Source organism: Gopherus flavomarginatus, chromosome 3, assembly GCF_025201925.1.
Source record: "Gopherus flavomarginatus isolate rGopFla2 chromosome 3, rGopFla2.mat.asm, whole genome shotgun sequence".
Taxonomy (NCBI): Eukaryota; Metazoa; Chordata; order Testudines; family Testudinidae; genus Gopherus; species Gopherus flavomarginatus.
The window spans coordinates 229,545,438-229,570,834 of record NC_066619.1 but is presented as its reverse complement, the minus strand read 5'-3'; the positions used below and the strand labels follow the sequence as shown (position 1 = coordinate 229,570,834).

Genomic DNA, 25,397 nt, shown 5'->3' with positions numbered 1-25,397 from the left:
TCCCTTTTGCTCCTTCAGTCCCTTCCAGCACCTGTGTTGTCCAAGGTGCTACCTTCCTGCAGCCCACTAAGAACAGTCCTCTCTCCTTGGGCTCTCTGCAGCAACTGACTGTCACTGGCCCTGTAGCTCCTTTTAGGTAAGTCACTGGGCCCTGACTGGCTGCTCCCTGCAGCCACTCTCCAATGGCTCCCTGCACTGCCTCCCTAGGCTGCTTTTAACCCTCTCCTTTCCAGTCTGGGATGAACACACTATCACAGAGGGTATAGGTTTCTTTTGTGATGTCCATTTTCAAATATTTTGTATATAAATGCAAACATCGAATGTAATACTATTAACTGTATCATGAAGTTAAGATATTCCAATGTGGAATCAAATGATTTTGCTATAACATGCTAGCAACATAAGAAACCATTTAAGTATAAAGAATTTATACTAGCTGGGGAATGCAGTGTGTCAGTGCTTAATCAACTTCCTTATTAAACTCAGAAAGAAAAGAAGCAGCACCTCTACAAGGAATGATAAGAAGGAAAGAAATACTTTCTTTGACCACTTAATTTTAAATAGTCTCTTTAAGAATCCCTTAAGTAAAAAGTCTATTTTTAAAACTGAAAGATTTGTGTATTAAAAAAAGGCATATATGGACTCTTTTAAAACAGAATCTCATCTCTTTTATAGTCTGTTAGTTTTATCAAGATTATCACAAAATGAACTCAATAAAGGAGGAGTTAGAAGAATAAAGATGTTTTGAGATTTTCCTGCCACAAGGATAAAAAGCAATACAGTTGAAGGTTTACAATCCAGCTGTGTAAGTATTATCAGCAAGCATATTCTTGAGCTGAAAATGCAACAAAGACCAATCCATAAAGGTGCTGAACCAATGAAAAGGTGACATTGGCTGATATTTGGATCCAGCAAAGACCCTGAAAAGGGTGTCTTTCATCTTCACCGAGAATAGAGGATGAGATGGGTATAAATCTCTCTCAACTGAGATACCAGCTCTCAGTACTCTCATCTCAACTGAGTCTGTTAATCTCATCTTTCAAACAAGTAAAGTACAGTAAGAAAACAAAGAAGCCACAGCACAGCATTCAAAAGAAGTAACTTTCCAGTCCACCACTGCTTCTGCAGTATGACATCATCACTGAGACATGTGCATCATTGGTGAGATGATGTTTGCTAAATCATTGCCAAGAGATTAGGTTTAAATTGGTCTGGTAATTTTAATGGAATATTGAAATGCTTTTGTAATTAACTTATCTTAATCGACAGATTGTTCAGATGCTGTACTCTTGGAGAGGGGACATAAGCAAAATGTAGTAAACCAAGAAATAGTGGAATTTAATTTGAATGTCAGATTTGCAATAATCATTAATCTGCCTTTCTCAGGACCACTCAGTGAGCTGGTGAGTTTATAAAAACAAACAATTTCAACTGAGTAACACTTAAATGGCTTGTTTTTAAGTAACTGAGTTAAATACCTTCTTCAGTTTCAAGAGTTAATATAACTTACCTCTGCCATTTATAAACGGTTTGTCCATGATAAGCCAAACAAGATTCACTGATTCTTAAGTTAAATTCCTTTGGTCATCTATAAACTATTTTAGTTATCTATGATAAACTCAGGCAGGACTTGGGGAAAAATATATTTTTTCTTCTCTTATCTAATAAAGTGTGTCTACTAGAGAGGACCCACTCTCAAAGATGTAATCTCTGTTGAAAGTGCTCTACCAAGAGATAGACAGACGAGATGATGACTGAAGTAACCACAATTTACTGCTTGCTTGTTTTTTATTTTTATTTCCTATTAAAATATTCATAAATAATAATTTAGACTATTTGCTTTTCTTTAATCATGGCTTGGTCAGAACTTCAGGTGATTAAAATATGTGAGAGTGACATCCTTGGATTTGCCCTATGAGTGACAGTTATCAAGATTTGGCCTACTATTTCTCATTTTTCTAGGCTATATATTTTAATTTTTTATTTCTTGGGTTGGGGCATGTAAAACTACTTGGCACCCAACACCTTAAAACAGCCCTTTCTCTCCCACCTCTCCCAAAACCACTGCAAATTTAACTGTGCCTCTACAGACAAGAAAAGCCAAAATTCATATTTGGGAAGAAAAAATAGCACTCCATTACACTAACCAGTTAGCAGGGGCGGCTCCAGGCCCCAGCACGCCAAGCGCGTGCTTGGGGTGGTGTGCGGTGGGGGGCGCTCTGCTGGTCACCAGGAGGGTGGCAGGCGGCTCCAGTGGACCTCCCGCAGGCATGCCTGGGGAGGGTCCGCTGGTCCCGCGACTCTGGTGGAGCTCCCGCAGAGCGCCCCCCGCGGCATGCCACCCTGCTTGGGGCAGCGAAATGTCTAGCGCAGCCCCTGCCAGTTAGCAGGAAGTGCAAGTAAAATGGTAATAATACAGGGTTTCCTGAAAAATAGCTATAATAAACATATTCAAAATGCATCCCACTGCAGACTCAATTTTCATGCATGCATCCAAAATACTATGTTTATATATTGTGTTAACATGAACACAGGGAAAGTCACTTTCATATTCAAAGCAGATTTTTGCTTTACTCCTTTTTTTCTTAGAGTTGTAATTTAAAATGTGAAAGCAATTGTGCAGTCTTACAAATTGTGTATTTACTTGAGATTTCCTATGTTATTAAAAGAAGTTTGGAAACACAATGTTTGGCTATATAAATGTGTGGCTAACTCATACCTCAGGATAGAAATGGATTATAGTTCCATTCCTCTGAATACATTTTAAAAATGACAGATGTCCAGAGTCATATGCTGTCACTTTTATTATGCTGTTATTTACCAACAGAAAAAAAAAGTCAGTCTTCCAGGCCAGCTGTTCAGGAAAAAGAGTTAGATAGATAGTCCATAAATCAGGTCAACAGCTTCATCATCATTCCTTTAACTAACTTCTTGCATAGAAAAATGTCCAACTGCACACACAGACCTCCTGAAAACAAACTGTAAGATATACCTAAGCTAATCTGACAATTGTGTAATCTCAGGCAGAGTTAAACTGTGACTCTGTGGCTCATTGTGCAATCACAACAGTAACTTTGAATTTTGGAATTTCAATTTTTTCTTTAATTCCAATGTTCTTGTATGGTAATATATGCCGGAATACTGATATGTGACCGCAACTTAAATTTTATGCATCATACATGTGTGATAAGGTATATAGACAGAAAAGAGTTAATGGTTGGGCCAATTACTCCTCTAGCTGGGACTAAGAGTTCATTTAGCAAAAGCTGGAATAAAAGTCTGCAGCTCAGGCAAAGGAGGGCTGCTGCCAGAGGTGCTGAGTGTGGCCTTGAGGAAGCTCCTCAATAGCTGGTGGGGAAGAAGCCATACAAGAAGACAGAGTCCAGGGTGGAAGAAGTGGAGTCTGTATCCCTCTGAAAGAGGCTAACAAACAGGGAGCAGCCCGGGGAAGCGGCACAGGATTGTAAGAGACAATCCTTAGGTGCCTAAGGACTAAAAGAGGAGGAGATAGGTCTCAAATGCGGTTAGAAGATCTGGGACAAAGACCATTAGATTTTAGTTTTTTCTGTTTGGACTTTTCTGTTACCCTGGAATGGGATTGCACTGAAAAGTGAGCTGGCTAGTGCGACAGGCCACAGAAACTACAGACCACTACAGCATTAGATGACAGACAACAGGGGGCACTAGAGCAGAAGAATCCCTTAGTCTGGGAGCATATGTAATTCCATGGGCAAGTTAATGATAGAAAGGCAAGGGAGGGGTCATTTGATTCGTAAGAATCTGTAGAATCATAACTTAAATGGTGTCACCCTCTGCATCATGGCAAGGGGGACTTTCTGCCTACCTCCCCATGGCTCCCCTTTCCATGTCTTCTGGTTGGTGCAAAATTTTGATACTATGTCATTGGAAATGGATGGAGTTGGATGTCGTTCAGTAGATCTGTCTCCCACAAACACAATAGTACCAAATATGATGAGCCAAGATCAAGTACGTAAATATATATTTGAGAAAATACTTAAAAATCAGTGTGTTTAGTTATACTTTAATATGGGGATCTCAAACATGTAGCCCTCACAAAGCTAAATTGTGGCCCTCCCCTGACAGTATGGTTATTGATTAATGCTCAGAACATGATACCTGATTAATTTTTTTAATGTTAAACATCACAATAAATGGAAGGTGTGCTTCAACTTAACTTGCCATCATTGGCAAAAGAGAAGCATCATCCAGCCTGAAATTGAAGGAATCCATCTGCAAATTATATGCACATAATTACATAATATAAATTATTTTGGGATTGTGATTAATTATAACAAGTCCTTGTATTTAACTGTGGTTTTTGATCATTTTTAGACATCAGTGGGGAGACAAAGTGTACCGACTAGTAGCTGAATCTTTGGAGAATACAACTCTGGAGGACCAGGTTAAACAAAAAGCTCACTGGCACCTTAAATGTTGTGAATTTGCACCTCACAGCACTGGAAAACTTTGTGAAACTCTTTTTAAAAAAAATATTGCTTTAGATTTAACCAATTATTCTGCGATGACTGCCTGGTACCTTGCTGAAATAAGAGGTGTAGAAAAGTCTGAACCTGACACAATGAAGGAATTTCAAAAAGGACATTGGGTTGGTAGAAGTTCTCTTCTGTGCATTTGGTTCAGATGAAGCCCTAAAACACAAAAACAGAGCAAATTAAGTCATTGGGGAGTGTGTGGGCATAATACAGCATCCACATGCTCTTTCCTGGTTTTACCGGACAACCCCAGAACACCATCAAATTTCAAACTAAACATTAAACATGGCTCAGATGACTTCCCCAGAAGTAACCAAGCCCCATTTAGACTCATTAAGTGCAGTTGATTGCCAAGAAGGGGCAATTTTCAAACTATAAGATGAGCTTACTCTCACTGGCAATCCATTTGTGTATGACAGACTGGAGCTCACTAATATCATGACAAAAGTAGTCTTCAGTGATGAGATATCTATATGACTGACTTTTTTATCTACTTTAGGTCACAACTTGTATGAAGCCCTCAAATAATAATAATTATCCACAGGCTTCAATCAAGAAGAGAGACTAAACCTGTGCTCGTATGCAAAAGTCAGAGTGATGGTGGTGTGACTATTACAGAGATAACCACAGACAAATCATTGTTTGCTTGTCTCCTGGTTGTGTCCAGATCTCAGCATGATGTTGAACTACATAAGACTGTGGGACAGTATGAGTTCTCCATAATCAGTGTTCAAATGCAATGAAACAATGCATATTTGCCAGGCAAAAAAGCAAACTAACGCACACTTTTGTACTGTCTTCCTAAGCCAGCACCCACTGAAAAAGTGATCAGTACCTTATACTAGCAGAGGCCTTCCAGTGTAGCAATCATAAATTGAGTGGCTGAGGTACATGCTCACAACACACTAGAAATCATTAACCTGCTGAGAGTTGGCTGAACACTTCATTATGAAGCAACAGAGGAAATATTGGACTTATCATGAAGTCCATCTTGTTTGACACACATGCGAAGGAACCAGACTCAGAAAGAAGAGACTTCACGGTATTTGCTCCTGTCCAATACAAAAGCATTGGCTCCATGAACATCTCAAATGTAACAATGAAGAAAACACTGTTTCGTACTCGCATGAGGAATCAGTTAGTTGACCACCTTACAGGAAAAATGTTCCAGCGTGTAAAGAATCGCTCGAAGAATTTTGTTGTCACATGCTCTAATGAAGATACTGCCTCACATTGTTCGGTGGAGTTTGTTTGTACTTCCTGTAAGGAAGGTGATACTAAAATTATCTTGCATGCCATCAAAGCCACAGAGAGAGGGGCTACTAAACTCAGGTTTTTAGCACAATATATGGATGTTCTAGTTCTCTTTGTAAGATAGTACCCAAGACTTCTTCAAGATTCTGTTTTTGTGCCACCATACTGCCAGGTTTCCAAACCCTTTCACGCTGTGACACTATTGGAAAGATTTGATTCAGCCTGTGAAGACTCATTTCTTGCTATGAAGGTGCTCAGAAGGAATGACACTGACTAATGAGGTCATAAATGCACTGGAGACATTCATACGCCAAGTTAACCATTTAAAACCAACAACACATGCAGAATGGCTCTGTGATGATTGAGCATGTCCCAAACTACCATCCCCCTATCAGGTATTGATGGGTCTTAGAAGATGGACTGATCATAACTATTATGTGTTAAATACCATGCACTCCCAAATCAATCCTTCAACTAATCAGATGCTCACCACTGTGCAGATATTTGGCCAGCTGGCTTCTTCATGCTGATGTGTGAGTACAGTGTGGACCAGGATCAGTGTCACAAAATGTCTAGCAGTGGTGCCCTAGGTAGAGATAACACTTGCAAAGACTTTGATGAATATTTTTTCACTCCTACATGTCAAGGCTAACTTCCCTAGGATTAATAAAAGTCAGTCTTTTTTTTTTAATGTAACCAATGCTTCCCTGTGTTAAAGTATAATTAAAATCAATTTTAAAAAATGTATTTTCCTGTCTATATCTCTGCATAACTGTTCTAGGTTTGTCATGTATTCATGGGAGAAAGGGCTTTCAAATGATGCCCTAACTCAACTCATTTCCTACAGCGCTTCTTCAATTACAGAAAGGTTATCAAAATTTCCACAACTGGAGGACCTGCAGCTGGGAGCCAGGGTGGGGCAGCAAGTCACTCCTGCCATGCTGCTGAAGGTGATACCATTGAAATTATGACTCTGTCATTTTTTATGAATCAAATTACACCTCTCTTACCTTTCTATTATTTACTTGCCCAGAGAATCAGATCTTATTGCATTATGCTCCCAGATAACGTACGATGTCACATCCTGGCATGAAGAGGTGCTTGGGCAGTGAGTTTGCCCCATGACAAGATGGTATGCCCTTGAATTGCTGATAAATTGTGCTTTAATATAACATTAAGGGAAAAAACACAGCTAAACAAGCACCCCATTAAATATGAAGAAAGATAGGAAATTGATTACACATTTTTATAATTACAATTTTGTCCAGCTTTTTCATTCTCCCTCAGTGCAATGTTAATAATTTCTTGCTAAGACAAATTTTGTTTGATCACTGATCCCTTATTAAACTAATAGTGTCTACCGTTCAGCGGACTCTCCTAGCTTTTCTTCCAGATCCCTCCATTGTGTTTCCCCTTCACACTCATATTATTTCCAAAGTCTCTCGGATCTCTGTGCAGCACAACTGGATGCTCCCCTGACACTCTTGAACACTTCCTATTTCACAAAACTCACACTAGTTGTTTGAAGTAATCCCTTCTCTACACTGCTCGTGTCCTTGTCTCTCTTTTTCATAGCTCTGTTTATAACAGAGTGAAAGTTGTCCACAAGACTAAAAAATCCTGGCATCTCCTTGAGAAGAGGCACTCCTATCTGATTAATATCTCTGCAGAATCAGACACATCAGAGAGCCTCAGTTAGAATCTCTCTCAAATATAGAGAACCGCACAGCTAATAAAAAAAAGAGAATTCTTGGTTATACCAGGTACTTTCCTAGTTATCCCAGATACATGGATTACAGATGTTTATTATGTTTAATGCTGTCTGTCTAAAATAACATACAGCATATTTAGCATGACAGTAAAATGTTAATTTCTGAACAATGCAAAAAATATTATTTAAGCAGAAAACAGTGTTTAATGTATTAAATAATGGTGTAGATATAAATTATTTGGTTCCTCAATCCCATTTAGTAACATTTTAGACAACATTTCATGAAAATATAGGTGCAGTTCATTGAAATGGGCTCTGATGCAACACTGGCACCCAGACTTAAAACTACCTGAAAAAGTTGTTTTTAAAAAAGAAAAAATGAAGATAGTTAGCAAAATGTTGAGTTGTAAGGAACTGCCCCTTAGGGAGATTTGTGTTAAACTTGGTTTTACTTAATTTGTCCAGAAATTATGTGGTCGAAGAAGAAAAAAGAATGTAAATTACACTAATAAGCAGTCCTAAATACTGGATCCATTGTTAATAGTACTAAGTCCTTTGCTTGTAGAAATTGTAAATTCTCTCACAGAAGCTGTCTTGGACATACACCTTATGACCAACTCTCATCTAGTAACTTCTCTTATTTTTAGTAAGATTGTGGGGAAAGTTGTAGTGAGATGCTTTCACAGTATCTAGATACTTTTGATCTTCTTGACCCTTGTCATGTTGGGTGAAGACCTGACTTTGGCTCAAAAACAGCATGTTACATTGGTCAATTATCTCTTCCATTCTGATATTATAAGGTCTAATTATCTTCACTAATTGTCTTCAATACTGTTGATCATGGGGTGTTGCTGACTTACCTCTGAAGCTTGGTGAGAATGGATGAGGCTCCCTAGCAGTGGCTTTGTTCTTTTCTCTGAGAGATCTCAGTGGATAGTCATGGGCAATTACACCTCTTCTTGAAGGACTCACAAGTGTGGAGTGACCGAGGGTGACATTTTGTCACCCTGGTTGTTCAATGTGTACATGGGGCCATCAGGAAGATTAAAAGGGGGAGTTAGAGCAGTATGGCATTTTCAATATGCTGATTACACCAAATTGTGTATTTGTCTTGTCTAATTAGTACAACAAAGTCATTCATTGCCTCAGACAATGTCAATAGGCCATCTACGGATGAAAGATAGTTGATTGTAGGTCAAACTAGACAAGACTGAGGTGATGAGAATGACCTGGGAGAATAAGTTGGAGGAGATGACAGAAACAATATTAGTTCTTTTCACTCTGGGAGTGCATCAGCCATTTAATCACCAGAGTTTGCAACTCATGGATGACTTTAGACCAGTTGTTAGATGACCATATTAAAGTAGTAACCAGGTTGGTTTTTATTCTCTTGGTTTGGTCAGGAGGTTGCCTGAGTGTCAAGTGCAATGCTTGACCTTTGACAGGTGTGAAATTAATCATATATTAAGACATAGGTGCTGGAACTAGGGCTGTTGGAGGTGCTGCTCCACCCCCCTGGCTTGAAGCGATTTCCATTAGATATAGATTTTACAGTTTGGTTCTATGGTGCTCAGCACCCCTATATTAAGCGTCATCCTCTGCTGCCTCTGGCTGGAGCTGTGTGTTTGCACAATGAATGGGGCTTGAGGGTGCTCAGCATTAGGCAGGATCAGGCCCTATTCAGTGTAACCTTCGGGAGTGGCCTCGGAGAGTTTACGTGACACCCTCGTGAGCGCCAGAGTCGTGCCCCAAGCAGGAGACGGGTAGGGGGAGAAAGAACTACATTTCCCAATGGCCTTTGTGCGGCAGACCGCTTGTGATTGGCCGGGGTCTGCTTCCAATCAGCGAGGAGGAGGTGGATAACGGTGCTGCAGGTGCGCCCCGAGGAGGCTGGGCTGTGGGGGGAGGGAACATGGCGCTGGGTACCAGGGCATCGCGGTGGCTGCTGCACCTGCCGGCCGGGAGTTGCTGCCTGCTGGTGCTGCTGTTGCTCTGCGTGCAGCTCGGGGGCGGACAGAAGAAGAAGGAGGTAGAACCGTTCGCTCCTCTCCGGCGAGCCCCGGCCCGGGTGGGGAGCAGGCTGGGGCAACCCCACAGGCTCCCCGCCCTATGAGCCCCATGCCCAGGCGCGGCCCAGCCGGGGAATGGGGGGACGGGAGGGGTTGTTCACGTGACTCAGCCGCGCTCTCCCTTCCCGGACTCGCATTGCGGGAGGGGCTGTTCCCTCCCTCGGGCTCTGGGGGTTCTCTCTGCCCCGCCACCTTCCCCCCACATCGCCGGGGTCTGTGCACGCTGCTATTCGTGCCCCATCGCCGCCTGGGTCCGCAGCCCGGAAACACTTGCGTGGGTGAGACCCCCACTCCTTCGCACATTGCTCGAGGCGCTGCCACTATGGCGTGGTTTGCTCACCAGCCCGCTACCCATCGCCTGGGGGGGCTTCCTCTCCCCACTCTGTAGGAACATGCACATTGCTGATCCACAGCACTCGTTCTAGCTATGGCAATGCCACCTTAAACTTGTCTGTTAATATACTGGCAAAACAGGCCTCTCTAAAAAGACTTAATTGTGTGCAAATCGATAACTGACAGATCTCTGGACTAATTACAACAGAATGTTGGATAATTTTGATTTTACTTTATGTTCACAATGTTGAAGTTTTACCTTGTTACACCGCTTCATCCTATGTTTGCCTCAAAAGAAGTTCTGTAGTTTTTGAATAAATAATATAAAGTCAATAGGCATAGTACTTTATGCCTTTTTCCCAGTTAAATCACTTTTAAAAACAGGGGAAGAGGGCTGGCTTTACACTGTTTGTTTGGCCTATTGCATGAGACCCTGTGAAATTGACTAGACCTGGTTGTATGAATAATGAAATTGAATGGGATATGTTTGTTGTTCAACTGAAAGTAAATGCAACAAACACAGAAATAATCAAAGTGTGCTTGTGTGTACATTGAATCTCAGTTCTAAAGATCAAAGAAATACTTCTAAACATATAAAAGACTTGGGGGAGGTGGAGAGGTAGGAGATTAAAAAACAAAATACTAAAACCAAAATCAATGAAACGCTTTCTGAAGTTCTGGGCACCCAACAGTTCCTCAGAAGTAACTGAAATCTGAAAAATACTTAGACATCTAAATAGTGATTTAGCAGCTTAATTCTAGGCACTTTTTTTTTGGAAAATGGTGGCCTTTCCAGCATGAGAAAAGGAAACAAATAATATAGAGTAGGTTCAACTTTCTGATGCTACAATTAGCCATGTTTTCTGGATTTAAATATTTGCTTGTCTTTTTCAGACAGTAAATATGTTTTTAGGACTTGTTTGTTTCTGTGTCTTGGTAAAATACTAACATTGCAACTAATGCTTTGACACTTGTAGCACAGCTGCCACACTGCATGCAAGATGGATGAAAACATACTTTTTTTTTAATGGATTTTCCTCATAAGAAAACAATGGTAATTCAAAGCAAAGTGGCCTTTGAGAAACGCTTTTGATAACATATGTGTGCATCTCCATTTTACCACAGAGATGGCAAGTAACAGGATCCAAATGGATAATCTTTCTTGGTTAGCCATTTTGTACTACAGTACAACTTACTATTGCCCTTTTCCTCTCAAAAGCTTCTACTCAGCCTTCTTGCTTCTAGCCAGTGGTGCTTTCCCTCTTTACAAGATCTGTCCACTGTTGTGATTGCTACCTCTTCCTTCGTCTTCCAAATTTCTCCTATACTGGAGTTGAATTTGTCCCAACAATGTACATACTTCCAGAATCTAGCATAACTATATAGATGTTTTTGTTTTTAATATAAATTTATAAGACATCTTTTTGTTAATTGTGTGTTAACTTTGTGTTCTGCGTCTACGGTGTGTTCACCGTAAACATATACTGAGAGTTTAACACGGTCATCCATCACCAAATCTCAGGAATTGAAACCATGTAGTTATTTGTCCAGATACAGTGCAGTTAGAGCATGTATGTGCTAAAAATGGAGCCTGTAAAGAAAGGAGTTAACAAATGATATGCTGAAGGAGTGTCCTTAAGGGGAAATATATGAAGAGGACACTGCCTCCATGAGGATAGAGTGATCAAGGAGGAGGATAATGGAGAAAATAAACTTCGTGATTTGGTCAGGAAAAAGTTGTTGGTGACTGAGAGCCATTTCAGTGGGGTAGATACTGGTAGAGAGGAAACTAAAGTAATAAAATAAAATATGTACTCAAGGAGGTTGAAAACACAGAAGGGGAGAAATGGGATCAGAAGAAATTTTTTTCTTTCTTTTTTTTTTTTTAGGGGGAGAGGTGGGATAAACATGAGGAAGGTCAAGCTGAGTGGTTAGGGACTAGTGGAAGAGAACATGAGACAGATTTAGGCACTTCACAGGTCCTCAGCTGAAGGGGGAGAGGGTGGAGGAGTAAAAGGAAGCAATTTACCCTGGGTAGCATTACTTGTTTTTAACTTGCAAAATCACTAAAACCTTGGTTGGCAAGGGGCTTGTGGGTTGTTAAGAAAAGGGCTCCATGAAGTAAATGAATTAGAAGTATTGGCAGGGAAGACAATTTACATGAAGAGGTATGGAAATAGATTTCATAGGGGGTTAGAGTTCACACAGGAAGTAGATGCAAAGCATCAGTCATGATTGGAGACTGGTAGGAAGAGGAATGGCAATGCAGGAGGTAAGAAGAGGAAGGTAGAGTTATATGTGTGAATCATATGATCTACTGAAGAGGGTAGCTATTGAGGGAAAGTGAGTGGAGTAAAGTAGAGAAGACTAAGATGCTGATGGTAATAGCTTATTAGCAAAGAATCATTGCCTAAAGTTATTGTGAAAGGAATTATAAAATATTTTTGCTATTTTAGTACGTCAGAATCCACCAATTTAATCTTTTCCTGCATAAATTATATACAGTTTTTAAGCTGGCATGCAAATGTTTTAAAGTTGAATATTTGAGTTCTTAAATTTTAGCAGTGGGGGAGAGAATGTGTGTTAACAGATAACTTGCCAGCCAATATATAACCCTTATTGCTGAGTTTTATAAATGGTATGTTTTTGCAGTGGTTGCATATTTCTATGGGTACAGTCTTATTCCTTTGCTGCATTGAGCTCTTTACTAATAATCTGTATGCTGTTCTGTATTATGTACATCATGACTATCTGTAACTGAGGAGACAAATAGAAAGGTGCAGGCCCTGCTCTGTACACATGCACAAAATCCAATAAGTAATAAGGGATAAAGGGAGAACTTCTTGGAAAGTGACTAGAGTGGAGAACAAGATAGAAACTTCCTATGCTGGCTCACATATGAGAATTAATTTAGTTGGGAGAAACTTCTTTTTGGGGCTTGATTCCCACATGTTATACGGTACCTTTTACCTCAAACCACACTTCCTCCAAATGTAAATTATTAGCCTGATTTGCTGGTCTTGGATTAAAGAATCATCTGAATACCATAAATATAATTACGGCCATATTTGGTTTGGTTTGGTTTGCTTTGCAGTAGTCATTAAAATAGCTGTCTTGAAAACCAAATCATATTAAATAGTGATGCTGGTTAAAAAACGTGGGGCATCTCTAGAAAAGCATTTATGATTGTATTCATTGCTCATATTTCCTGCACTTTAATAGTTTACAATAAATTATGGTGTGAAAAGCTAGCAAATTTAGTCTGTAATGACCTGAACTTTGAGTAAAATGCATTTGAATTCTGTGTGATGGCCTGTAAGCTTGTTGAATTTGACATCATTAACAGAAAATGCTTAGGATGATTCCTATCTGTCTTGAGATTCATTAGCTGATACTGCATGGAAAATAGACACAGTTATGGTGGGAAGAAGGCTATATTTGGGAGGGAAGAATCTCTGAACGCCTAACAATCTTCCCTATCACTTAAGATTAAAGATGAATGTCTCATTTTCTACCAGCTTTCACTACGTGCAGTTGTCTGTTCTGTGCAAAGTGAGAGTAAAGTGGGTGTAAATATTAAATATGAATGATAGGTATTTTGAGATCTACTTTCCTTTCACTTTGCACTTGAGCAAGTGACTGCACAAGATATAATGCTGTGGAAAATGAGGCCCATAAATAAAATTATTTTTTTTAAAGTCACTATTCCTACAATCTGTATCTTGGTCAGTAATAAAATACTTTATCCCAGCAAGCAAACCTTAGTCTCCACAAACTAAGTGTTTTAATGCTTGATGTATATTTTAACTTGGTTGGTTCATAATGGGAGTCTTCCAGTGAAAAATTGTATACAGACTCATAGTTCAGGAAGTAATGGATGTTGCTACAATACAATTTTATTTCAGGTACAATTTACTTTTGCCTATTCTTTTTGAAGGAACTTGTATAGTAGACATAGATTATGTGACTCACATGGTATTGTATACTTATTTTTGGTTGTTATGCCTAGATACATAGAAAAACGTATCTGTAATAAATCATACAAGGTGGAAAACCTGCTCTTTTGAAGTCAATGGGGATTTTGCCATTGACTTCATTGGGCTCAGGATTTCACTCACATTCATTTCAAATGTATTAGCTGGATTTTTTTATATACTGAATGAAAACTCAAAGATATTTTCTCGTGTTTGTTACTTTACATTTGAACAGATGTTGGCTAAATAGTGGTAGTAATATGCTGATTTCAGAGTTGCTGAAAAATTTTAATGCAAGACAACGGTCTAAAATGTGAGAGACCTCGGTTTTCGTATATCAGTCTGTATGCATATAATCCCAACATTTATTAGTCTAAACACAAATAGTATAAAGTCTTATAAATTGCTAAATCTTGAGGGACAAAATGTCTTGCTTTTTGACCATGTTGTCCTTTTCTTCAGTCACCATTACTCAGTAAGCATACATTTAGTGTCTAAGAGCCATATTGTGCTTCATGCATGCTACACCTGCCCAAGGGGTAGTAACGCATCAGCCTCCATAGGGAGGCTTTTACTTCAATACTCTGTTGGGGAACATGCTTTTCTATTCACTGCATATTCTCTTGTGCTAGAAGTAGGGGGATTGGTCCTTATCACAATCATTTAAATCTAATACTGGAGTTATTTGCAGAACTGCTATGGGAACGCAATAATTTACTTTAACATCTCTCTGTTGCAGCCAAGAAACGTCTGATTAAAAGTGGTACGTGAGCTGCGTTCTCTAACTGTATGTTTATCTTTGGTTGTTTATATTGTTACTTCAGGACTGGGTGTTCATATTTGGAGCCTACTTCTCTTTGCAGCTATAGAGCGCTATTATACAGCTCATGACACAATCTCTGGGTTTTGTCAGTGCTGCTCAACTCTTCTTGCTGCTAAACACCGTGAACTAGATAGGTTAGCATTAGGGTTCGCATTACCATAACTGTTGTTATAGTTGAGAATTGCTTACTGTACGCTACTTTTGCTGTCATGTACTTTAATTAAAATAGATATATTAGAGCTGAGTGGAAACTGAATTTTTCATTTCAAGGGTAATGTTGTGAATCTGATTTTTTCCTTCTGTGCTGAAATAGAACAAAAGCAAGAACTGAAATGAGTTGTTTTTTTTTAAGAGTCACTTCTGGTCAATCTAAATGTTTTAATTTGATTTTATTTTATAATATATAAAATATAATATTTACTGACATTTGACAGAGATAATTGAAATGTTATGTTTCCAAAGTCAAGACATTCCATTTTAAGCTTATCAAAATGCTTTTTTTTTTCTTTCAATCTTTCTTCCAAAAATCTTTTGCTTGAAATGGACAAAGTTAGACAAATGTTTAGCCCAAGGGTTCTCAAACGGGGGGTCAAGTAGACCACTGGTTTACAGTATGGACTTTTCAGGGCTGGGATTGTCTCTTCATGTGGTCATATAGTGCCCACCACAATAATGCCATAATGTATACTAAGGGCTCTCAGCAGTACTGTAATACTACTACTCAGTGTGAAGTAGTATTACTGATGATCAGATTCAGACTCTCCATTTGAAAAGTAGTACCTAAGAGACCCTTAACGTTTCATGTAAGAATCACTGCTTAACTATGGAATACCATCATGTAATATTTTCTTTTTGCATCAATTAGTACACTAAGGCTACATCTACACATGGAGCTAGGAGTGTGATTCCTAGTAGAAATACTTGTGTTAGTGTATCCGCAGTAGCATGAGCAGTGGCAGAGGCTCACTGCCCTGAGTACAGACTCACCCAGACCTAATGCTTACTTTGTAATGAAAGAGGTGCTAAGGTTCATGCAATATTTTTTACTTTCATAGCTGATGCAGCAAGCCCAAAGGTGCCGGGACTATGAAGTGCCAAGTATAGAGGTTCTGGGGCTCAGCCCTGGCACAGATTAAGCACTTCTCAGACCTTACAGACATACATTCAGGGCTGCTGCATGCTGCTGTATTTGCTACTGAGGCTACAATAATATTTTTAGCATGCTAACTTGAGTATGCCTGCTCGAGCTGGGAACCACTCTTGCACTCCAGGTGTAGTCATTAGCTTAGATTCAGTCATTGCTCAGGTTGTTATTGCTTTGTCTTCAAAAAAGCTTGTGGAGCTCTTCCTTTTTCACCATAATGTTCCTACCAGTTTTCTGTTGCTGTTGGGCATTACTAATCTTGAAAGGTCTAAAGCAGGGATAGGCAACGTATGGCACGCGTGCTGAAGGCGGCACAGGAGCTGATTTTCAGTGGCACTCCACACTGCCTGGGTCCTGGCCTACTGTCCGGCGGGCTCTGCATTTTAATTTAATTTAAAGTGAAGCTTCTTAAACATTTTTAAAACCTTATTTACTTTACATAAAACAAAAGTTTAGTTATATATTATAGACTTATAGAAAGAGACCTTCTGAAAACGTTAAAATGTATTACTGGCACACAAAACCTTAAATTAGAGTGAATAAATGAAGACTCGACACAGCACTTCTGAAAGGATGCTGACCCCGATCTAAAGCGTTCTCTTCTGTATATCAGTATAACTGCAAGCTTGGAAATAGAAGACTTTTCTATAAAACTTTGGGTCAACAAGTATTGCATTCTTGTTCTATGCATGGTGTTTACAGTGTCATAAATTGTAGTGTTGGATTCCTGTAGCTATACAGTATTGGAAGCTATGGCATTGGATTTTGTTTCTTTACAACTGTAGAAATAATTCAAGTGCTTTGTGGAGTATATGGTGTGACTTAATGGACTTCGCTTGTGTTTGTCAAGCTCTTTAGTCGAACACTCTATTGGCTTATATGAAAGTAAGTACTAGGAGGTAAAAAGAACAAGAAGTAGCCTGAAAATGGTATATACCCTCGTATGCTTCATGCAAGTATAGTAGTTTTAGTGTATGTCCCTTCTCTTCTGCTAGCAACCAACTGTGGAAACAGACTACCAACAGTGGAGAGCTGTGCATAAGATGGAAGAAGTGAGATAGGAAAGAGGGGTGTGGTGGATATGGAGAACTGTTTACATATTTTTATGGAAAGAGTTGCCATTTAAGTACAGGATATAAGTTGCTGTTAGAAATATGATGCTCTTTTCAGTGTGTTATAGTCCCTTCCACCCAGCTTTCTGTCCAGTATTTGAATCTAGCTTTAACATCTATGAAACTTTTTGATTTCATATGGCTTTGTTAACCCAGCAGGTGGGGGGCAGGGATCCAGTTCTACCAATTCCAGATGCTCAAATGTCTTGAGTCGGGTCCTTAATAAATCAAGATTGGGTTAAATCATGAGATTCTATTTACTGATTGCTTGATTTGGCTTTTATTTGCCTTTGAGCCTTTAGAGTACACTTGAGTTATGTTTTCTTCCTTTTCTCCAGATTTTTCTCTTGAGAGCTAGACTTTTGTTTAAAAAGAAATGGAAGCTAAGATTCTCTAATTGCAAAAATCCAGGAGCTGGGGCTTTAAGAAAAACAAACATATTGTGAAACTTGTGATTTAAATTATGAGTTGGAAAAAATTAGGAATCACAACCATTGCTTCCCTTTATCCTTCCTGGGAAAACCTGTCCTCTGACAAAACCTTGGCTTTGCATGTTAAACAGCTGTTTTTCATAAAGCCATCTTAGTAATTACATAGTTCCTGATGTTTCTAAGTTGCTAGCAAATTTAACCTTTTTATGAAGAAATCTAATTTTTCTCTGATATTGAAGCTAACTGCTCACAAGAAAATCAAACAGCTTTACAGCTGCCAGAATCTCCCTGCATTGATAGATACGGATACTTCATTGGCCTTCAAAACTTTTGGAACTCTTTCTATCTTTCATAAACTTTTTTTATTAACAAAAAAAAAAAGATAGTGGCTGAGCCATTTGTAGTTTAATTTTCTAAACAGCTGGGATGAATTCCATTTGCTCTTGGAGATCTGACACTCCTCCATTCTCTTCCTGCTCGGCTGCCCAACTTGACCCCCCGAGAAGGCAGGGAAGCCAGAAGCAGTCATTTTGAGGGTGCGCTCGAGGACAAAGCACCAGCCAACATACTGTATCCACCCACCTCCTTCCTCAACTGCCTCTGCCCTTTCCGGTTGGCCTGGTCTCATATCACCTCAGACCACTGGGTGCTTGATACAGTTTTTTTGGGCTACACCTTGCAATTTATAGGTGACTGTCCCTCTTTAGGGATCCTTCTCATGAGCAACTCCTCATTCAGGAATTTAAAAACCTCCTGTGCCTGGGGGGCAGTGGATGAGGTTCCTCGGAACATGGAAGGAAGAGGATTCTACTCCTGCTAGTTCTGAAGGCAAAAGGGGAGCTGGGTATCTGGGTGCTGGAAACAGGAGCACTTCTTAAGCTGTTTTCAGTTAAGTCTGCAGCTTTTGGGGAACATGGTACAGACCTGGGTCTGTGTTTGCAGCAGGTTAGTGTGTCTGGGTCAACAAGACAGGGCACTGATGTCCCAAGACTCAAAGCTTGAAGTTTGCTATCTTGAAATTTTGGGGGAATTAACCAAAATAAGTTATATCTGAAAATGCACAGTAAAATTATTTGAATGTAATTCTAAATGTTGCTCTCTAGACCATCAAAACAAACAAACATGTCTGCTGGAATAATTCCTTTTTCCCTTTATTCATGGGCTCAGCACAACCCCACTTAAACCTCTGTAATGGAGATGTTGTAGAAGTGTGGCATATATAATTGGGCAGCTCTTGTCTAAATAAATCGTCACAGAAAAATGTAAAACTATCTTATTTGTTGAGTACAGGATATGAAGTAAAGAATGCTTAGAGCAGCCTGATAGCACTCATGTAATTAGATGGCTGAAACTTTTTCTGTCCCAGATGTTTCCATTTGGCAGCATCATGCCATGGACAGATCAGCAACTTAATTGATCTTTCCTACCACTCTGTTCTACAACCATTTTTGCAGCACATGCTATATACGTTCATGAAAAACATGGATTGTGTCAGCTCTAGTACTAAATGCTATGGATAAACCTTATTTAGGTTATCAGGGTATAAATCCCCACTCTGAACTTTTGCGTCCAAAAGATGGGGTACCAGCATGAATTCCTCTAAGCTTAATGACCAGCTTAGAACCTGTAGCGCTGCCACCAACCAGGAATTCCAGTGCCTGGTACACTCTGGTCCCCCCAAAACCTTGCCCAGGGACCCCCAAAACCCAGACCCTCTGGATCTTAACACAAGGAAAGTAAACCCTTTCCCTCACCGTTGCCTCTCACAGGCTTCCCCTCCCTGGGTTACCCTGGAAGATCACTGTGATTCCAACTCCTTGAATCTTAAACAGAGAAGAAAATTCACCTTCCCCCCTCCTTCTCTCTCCCCCTCCCAGACTCTCCCTGAGAGAGAAAGTAATCCTAACACAGAGAGAGAATTAACCTCTCTCTTCCCTTTCCCTGCTTTCTCCCCACCAATTCCCTGAATCCAGACCCCGTCCCCTGGGGTCTCACACCAGGAAAAAAAAATCGGTTTTTAAACAAGAAAAGCTTTTAATTTAAGAAAGAAAAAACAGTAAAAATTATCTTTGTAAATTTAAAATGGAATAGGTACAGGGTCTTTCAGCTATAGACACTGGGAATACCCTCCCAGCCTAAGTATACAAGTACACATTTGAACTCCTTCCAGCCAAATACACATTTGCAAATAAAGAAAACAAACATAAGCCTAACTCGCCTTATCACCTAGTACTTCTTATTTTGAATCTGTAAGAACCTGTATTAGGGAGATTGGAGAGAAACCTGGTTGCACGTCTGGTCACTCTCGGAACCCAGAGAGAACAACCACCAAACACTAACAGCACACACAAAAACTTCCCTCCCTCAAGATTTGAAAGTATCCTGTCCCCTGATTGGTCCTCTGGTCAGGTGACAGCCAGGCTCACTGATCTTGTTAACCCTTTACAGGCAAGAGAGATATGAAGTACTTCTGTTTTATTAACTCTTACTTATCTGTTTATGACATAGGTGGATTAGACTGCATAGCCATAGGGAAAACGTGAAAGTTGTTGGATGACTTGTTGTTTAGAGGCTTCAGACTGAATAATATCATTTGAACGGAACTATTTATTTGTATGAAGGTTGCATTTCATTGGGTAAAGTAACATTTTATTTTGGTAACTAATTTAACTGTATGCTTTGTGGACCGTTTTACTGAGATCTAAAATAATTTAGGTAGGCATAAGGAGATTAGACTTTTATCTTTATGTACAGTTCATTGGTTTTCTGCCTTCTGTAACATACAGTGAATTTAATCTTTGGTTTTTTCATGGTGAAATTTTACAGTGATGAGATGCCATGGTGAAGTTAAGTATTAAATTACATTTGGACTTACCCTGTGAAAGCAGGATTTGAAGTGGATGAAGTCCTATTTTTGCATGCTATTACCACCATATAGCAAGTTTGCTATATCCAAACAAATACATTAACACATTAGTAGTTCTATCATGCTGCATTAATTATTGTGTGGAAGAGCTGGAATACTAAGTGGCTCTACATTGGTCACATTAAGGAATCTTATAAAGTAGAGATGGAGTCTAACTTCCCTCCCAGTACAGACTTGTTCAGAACACTATTTTCTCTAGTGTCTTGTGTAGTCTGTTTTATAATTGCTGAAGTCTCTGAGGCTGTTCTCCAACCTTTAGAACTTACTAGTGGGACTTTATTTTTCTTGCCCTTTAACACCATTTTGGAATACCTTGAAATCAGCTTCCTTTATTTAAATGGTTCTTAACCTCACAATTTCCCTAGCCCATCACTTTAGTTTTCTTAGTCTTTTTCTTCAAATTCTCATACAATGTATTACCATCTTTGTAGCACAGAGATACTGATCACAGTAATATTTTGTGTTATCTCACTAGTGCTATAGAAATGCAATATTGCTTGCTTATTTTCTCACCTAATACACTTTTATATGCAGTTCATAATCATACTAGTTTATTTTATATGTTGCTGTAAAAGAGTATAGGAGACCTCATCTCTCCTTCACAAATACAGGAAGTCAGGCTCGCATAGGGAGGGGGCCAGAGAAGCAAACGTCCCAGGAACAGGAAGTTGAGCTTAATTTTTCACCTTTGTTTCTAGTCTCCAAGTTGCTGTTTAATAATTCTGTCCCAAGTGGTACCTGCAAAACTCCTAAGTTGATTAATAGCAGTGCAGTTTGTTTCCTTTTCTAGATTACTAATGAAGGTGTTCAATAAAACTGGATTTTAGTGCCAATCCCTGCACTTAAGTTTTTTTTCTACTGTTTCTGCAAGTTTTAATAAACGAGTGCTCTGATGCGAGCCAACTTGATTGTATTTACAAAGTGATTTTTTGAACGAATTTAGCAAAAATTTTCACTGCTGTCGAGATATTTCATCTACTATTTTCCCTTCTAATAACTTTGTAGGGGAAAAGTGTGCCAGTTAATTTGACCTGATTTTGTGTGGCCTTCACAATCCTTTTCATGTCTCTTCCTTTGGGATATATTATTTTGTGGATCCTTACATATATTGCTCTCTTAAAATTGAGTGATCTTTCTTGGGATTGTAATTGGGTTACTATATAATTGCTAGATCACTCTTCTAAAACTTCTAAAAATGTTGGTAACGCCTTTGTAGGCTTAGCAGAATTCTATTTTTACTTATGTTTGGACAATATCAGTGTTTTATTTTTAAACAACTTAATTGAAACAGATAAAAATTTTCAGTTGTGGAGAGTTGTACAAGTTTCAGACAATTTAATGACAGATGTTGAGATTCAAAAAGTTTAGCTTTATGTCCATAACATCACAAATTCTCAACATCACATGTCAATATGCAAAGTAAATAACCTTAAATCAAACTAAGCTATCAAGCAGCATTTTTCTTACTTTACCTATCTGTAAATTTCAGTTATTATGGATGAAAATATTCTTTCATCTGTTTGTGTGTATGTACGGAGAAATCAATGTTTACCGACATTCACCAATTAAAAAAAATAATCCTTCCAAGCCTATACATTTTTCTTTTTAGCAGTTTTTACAAAATCCTTTGGTCCCTTCCCTCTTTTCCGTGACACTGCAAAATAGACAGCTGCTCAGTAAATTCATTAGTTAGTTCCCTTAACACTGCATCCCATAAGGTACTGACTTGCGTGTATAGTCTCTTCAAATATTTTCTTACCTGTTTCCTATCAATAGTAGGGAGGGGCCTAAACCTAAAATTAAGATCTAAATCCAGAGCTGAGCTATCAAAGAAGAGGCATTTCCTGGCATATGGCTTGAGCTAATGAATAACTAGTGGAAGAATGTCCTTGTTTCTGTTTTGTTGTTTTTGTTTGCTTGTTTGTTTTTGTTTAGAAAATTAGATCTTTAAGCAGTAACACTTAGCTATTTCGGTCACCATACATTTTCCTTCATAGTTACTATTAGGCCTTCTTTCTCTCTCCTATTGCCTCTGTCCTGCCTAAGACTGCCAAAATATTTGTGGAATCCTTTCTTATTCCTTTTCATTTCTGTGGCTAGCATGAACTCATCATGGCTCTCCTTTTCTCCCCTTATCGCTTCCTTGTAAACTGTAACTAAATCTGAATATACTTCTAATTCCAGTGCAGATTCATATTTACACTTAGATATTTAAGGAATCTCTGTTTTGACTGCTGCTCTGTTTTATTTTGTTTCTGATTTTTGGGGGGTATTTTTTTTTGCATATTTCTGATGAAAGTTTCCTATAAATCTGTAACAGACTATGTAGAAGAAGTTCCCAAACTCTGGTACCAGAGCTTTATGTTCCATCTGTCCACTTCACAACAATTTTTATTTTTAGAAGGTGGTATGTAAATCAATTAAGTTTCAGAGATGCTGATCTAGAGAATTGGTTGCTTCAAGGGAGATTACATGCCATACAATGTTGGAGGGAGTGGTGGGGAGGAGGAAGAAACAATGGCTAAGCTACATTGAGCAGGTGGAGGTTGTGATGTGCGAATTGTGAATCTTCAGAGAATGTCTCAAAGGCCATTTTTCTTCAAATGAAGTGCTTGAATATGTGCAGTGACATCTTTTTATTGAAATAGACAGACAGTGTATATTCCTGTCTATGCAGCCTAAAAGCTCTAGAACTTAGCATAATATTCTGTTAACAGCTCTAGTTGGAAAGTGTTGTGATTAGTATAAACCTTATATCTGTGGATCTGGCTACAAAAAACAGCATCCTCTAAGGCCTGGTCTACACTATGCGTTTAAACCGATTTTAGCAGCATTAAACTGATTTAACGCTGTACCCATCCACACTACGAGGCCCTTTATATCGATATAAAGGGCTCTTTAAATTAGTTTCTGTACTCCTCCCCGACGAGAGGAGTAGCACTAAAATCGGTATTACCATATCGGATTAGGGTTAGTGTGGCCGCAAATCGACGGTATTGGCCTCCGGGTGATATCCCACAGTGCACCACTGTGACCGCTCTGGACAGCAGTCTGAACTCGGATGCACTGGCCAGGTATACAGGAAAAGCCCTGTGAACTTTTGAATTTCATTTCCTGTTTGACCAGCGTGGAGCTGTGATCAGCACAGGTGACCACACAGAGCTCATCATCACAGGTAGCAATGCAGTCTCCTGAGAATCGAAAAAGAGCTCCAGCATGGACCACACGGGAGGTACTGGATCTGATCGCTATATGGGGAGAGGATACAGTGCTAACAGAACTCCGTTCCAAAAGACGAAACGAAAAAATATTTGAAAATATTTCCAAGGCTATGATGGCCAAAGGCCACACCAGGGACTCAGTGCAGTGCAGAGTGAAAGTTAAGGAGCTCAGACAAGCCTACCAGAAAACCAAAGCAGCAAACAGAAGGTCCAGGTCAGGGCCGAAAACATGCCGCTTCTACGCTGAGCTGCATGCAATTTTAGGGGGCTGCGCCACCACTACCTCACCCCTATCCGTGGTTCCGAGGTGGGGGTTGTAATCTCAGCCATGGCTGAGGATTCTGCGGAGGGGGAAGATGAGGAGGAGGAGGAGGACGACCTTGGAGCGAGCACACTGCACTCTGTTAGCCCCAACAGCCAGGAGCTTTTTGTGACTCAGACAGAATTACCCTCCCAAGCCACTAGCCCAGACAGTGAAGCCATGGAAGCGACCTCTGGTGAGTGTACCTTTGTAAATATAAAACATGGTTTAAAAGCAAGCGTTTTTTAATGATTGATTTGCCATGAGGGCTTGGGATGCATTCGCGGCCAGTAAAGTTACTGGAAAAGTTTGTTAACATGTCTGGGGATGGAGCGGAAATCCTCCAGGGACATCTCCATGAAGCACTCCTGGAGGTACTCCAAAAGCCTTTGCAGAAGGTTTCTGGGCAAGGCAGCCTTGTTCCGTCCACCATAGTAGGACACTTTACCACACCATGCATGTAGCAAGTAATCGGGTATCATTGCATGACAAAGCATAGCTGCGTATGGTCCCAGTGATTGCTGGCATTCAAGAAACATCCGTTCTTTATCTCGCTCTGTTATCCTCAGCAGAGTGATATCGTTCATGGTAACCTGGTTGAAATTCAGGAATTTAATTAAGGAGACAGAGATGGCCATTTTCCTACTGGGCTGTTGCTTAAAATAAATCTCTCCTTGCACGTAGCCAAGCAGGGGGAGGGGAGGAAGGATAGCACTAAGCTTTTTTGCGTTTGGCTAGCAGGAATCGTCCCAGCTACCAGCCACGCAGTGGGGGGCGGAAAGGGGGGTGATTAGCAGTGATCTTCCATGATACCAGCCAAGCGGTGGGGAGAGGGGTAAAGCAATCATCCTAGAGAATTGGATGGGGGGGGTGTTGGCTTCTGCTGCTGCATGTTAACAGGAAGAAGCGTCAGAGGGCACTGTGTATATGAAGGCTGGAGAAGCCGAAAGACAATGGCTTACCATGGCCGCATGCAAGCTGAATTCTGATGCCCGGACCTGCGTCTGTGAGATCTATAACATCAGAGCCGCAGGCACACAATATTAAGATGCAAAATGAGACCTTGTAGTGAAATCACATGCGCTATGTAAGGTGAATAGTGTTGTTCACTGTGAAAGAGTTTAACCATTGTTCTGTAAAATGTATCTTTTTAAATACTTCTCTCCCTTTTTTCCCTTCCTCATGCAGCTGCACATTTTTCAAGCCTCCCTACTTCATCCCAAAGGCGCTCTCAGATAAGGTGGAGAAAAAAGAAGACGTGAGACGAAATGTTCTCGGAAACATGGAAGTAACCCACAATGAAAGAGCTCATCTGAATGACTGGAAGGACGTGGTAGCAAAGTATAGGAAAGATGCCAGTGGATGTGAGGATAGGAGGGACCAACATGAGGATAGGAGGGATGAACGTGAGGATAGGAGGGACGCGCGAGATGAGAGGTGGTGGCAGGAAGATCAAAGGTATAGGCAGGAAGACCAGCGGTGGCGGGATGCAATGCTGGAGCTGCTGCGTGATCAAACTGATATCCTCTGATGTCTGGTGGATCTTCAGGAAGAGCAGCAGGGTCACAGAGTACTGCTGCAGCC

General features: G+C 39.9%; 1 protein-coding gene across 4 annotated transcripts in view; it reads left to right on the top strand.

The window, feature by feature from the left end:
• Nucleotides 1-9,340: 9,340 nt before the first annotated feature.
• Nucleotides 9,341-25,397, top strand: part of TUSC3 (tumor suppressor candidate 3) — a 498,607-nt gene continuing 482,550 nt past the window's right edge. For 3 of the 4 annotated variants that reach the window (XR_007773580.1, XR_007773581.1, XM_050947918.1), the window contains exon 1: nt 9,374-9,508. Coding sequence is in view for 1 of the 4 variants with exons in the window: in XM_050947918.1 (XP_050803875.1) it covers nt 9,392-9,508 (117 nt within the window). In the remaining 3 variants the exon portion in view is untranslated. Of the gene's footprint in view, nt 9,354-9,373; nt 9,509-25,397 lie in introns of those variants that run through there. The other variant, XM_050947920.1, reaches the window with a different exon arrangement.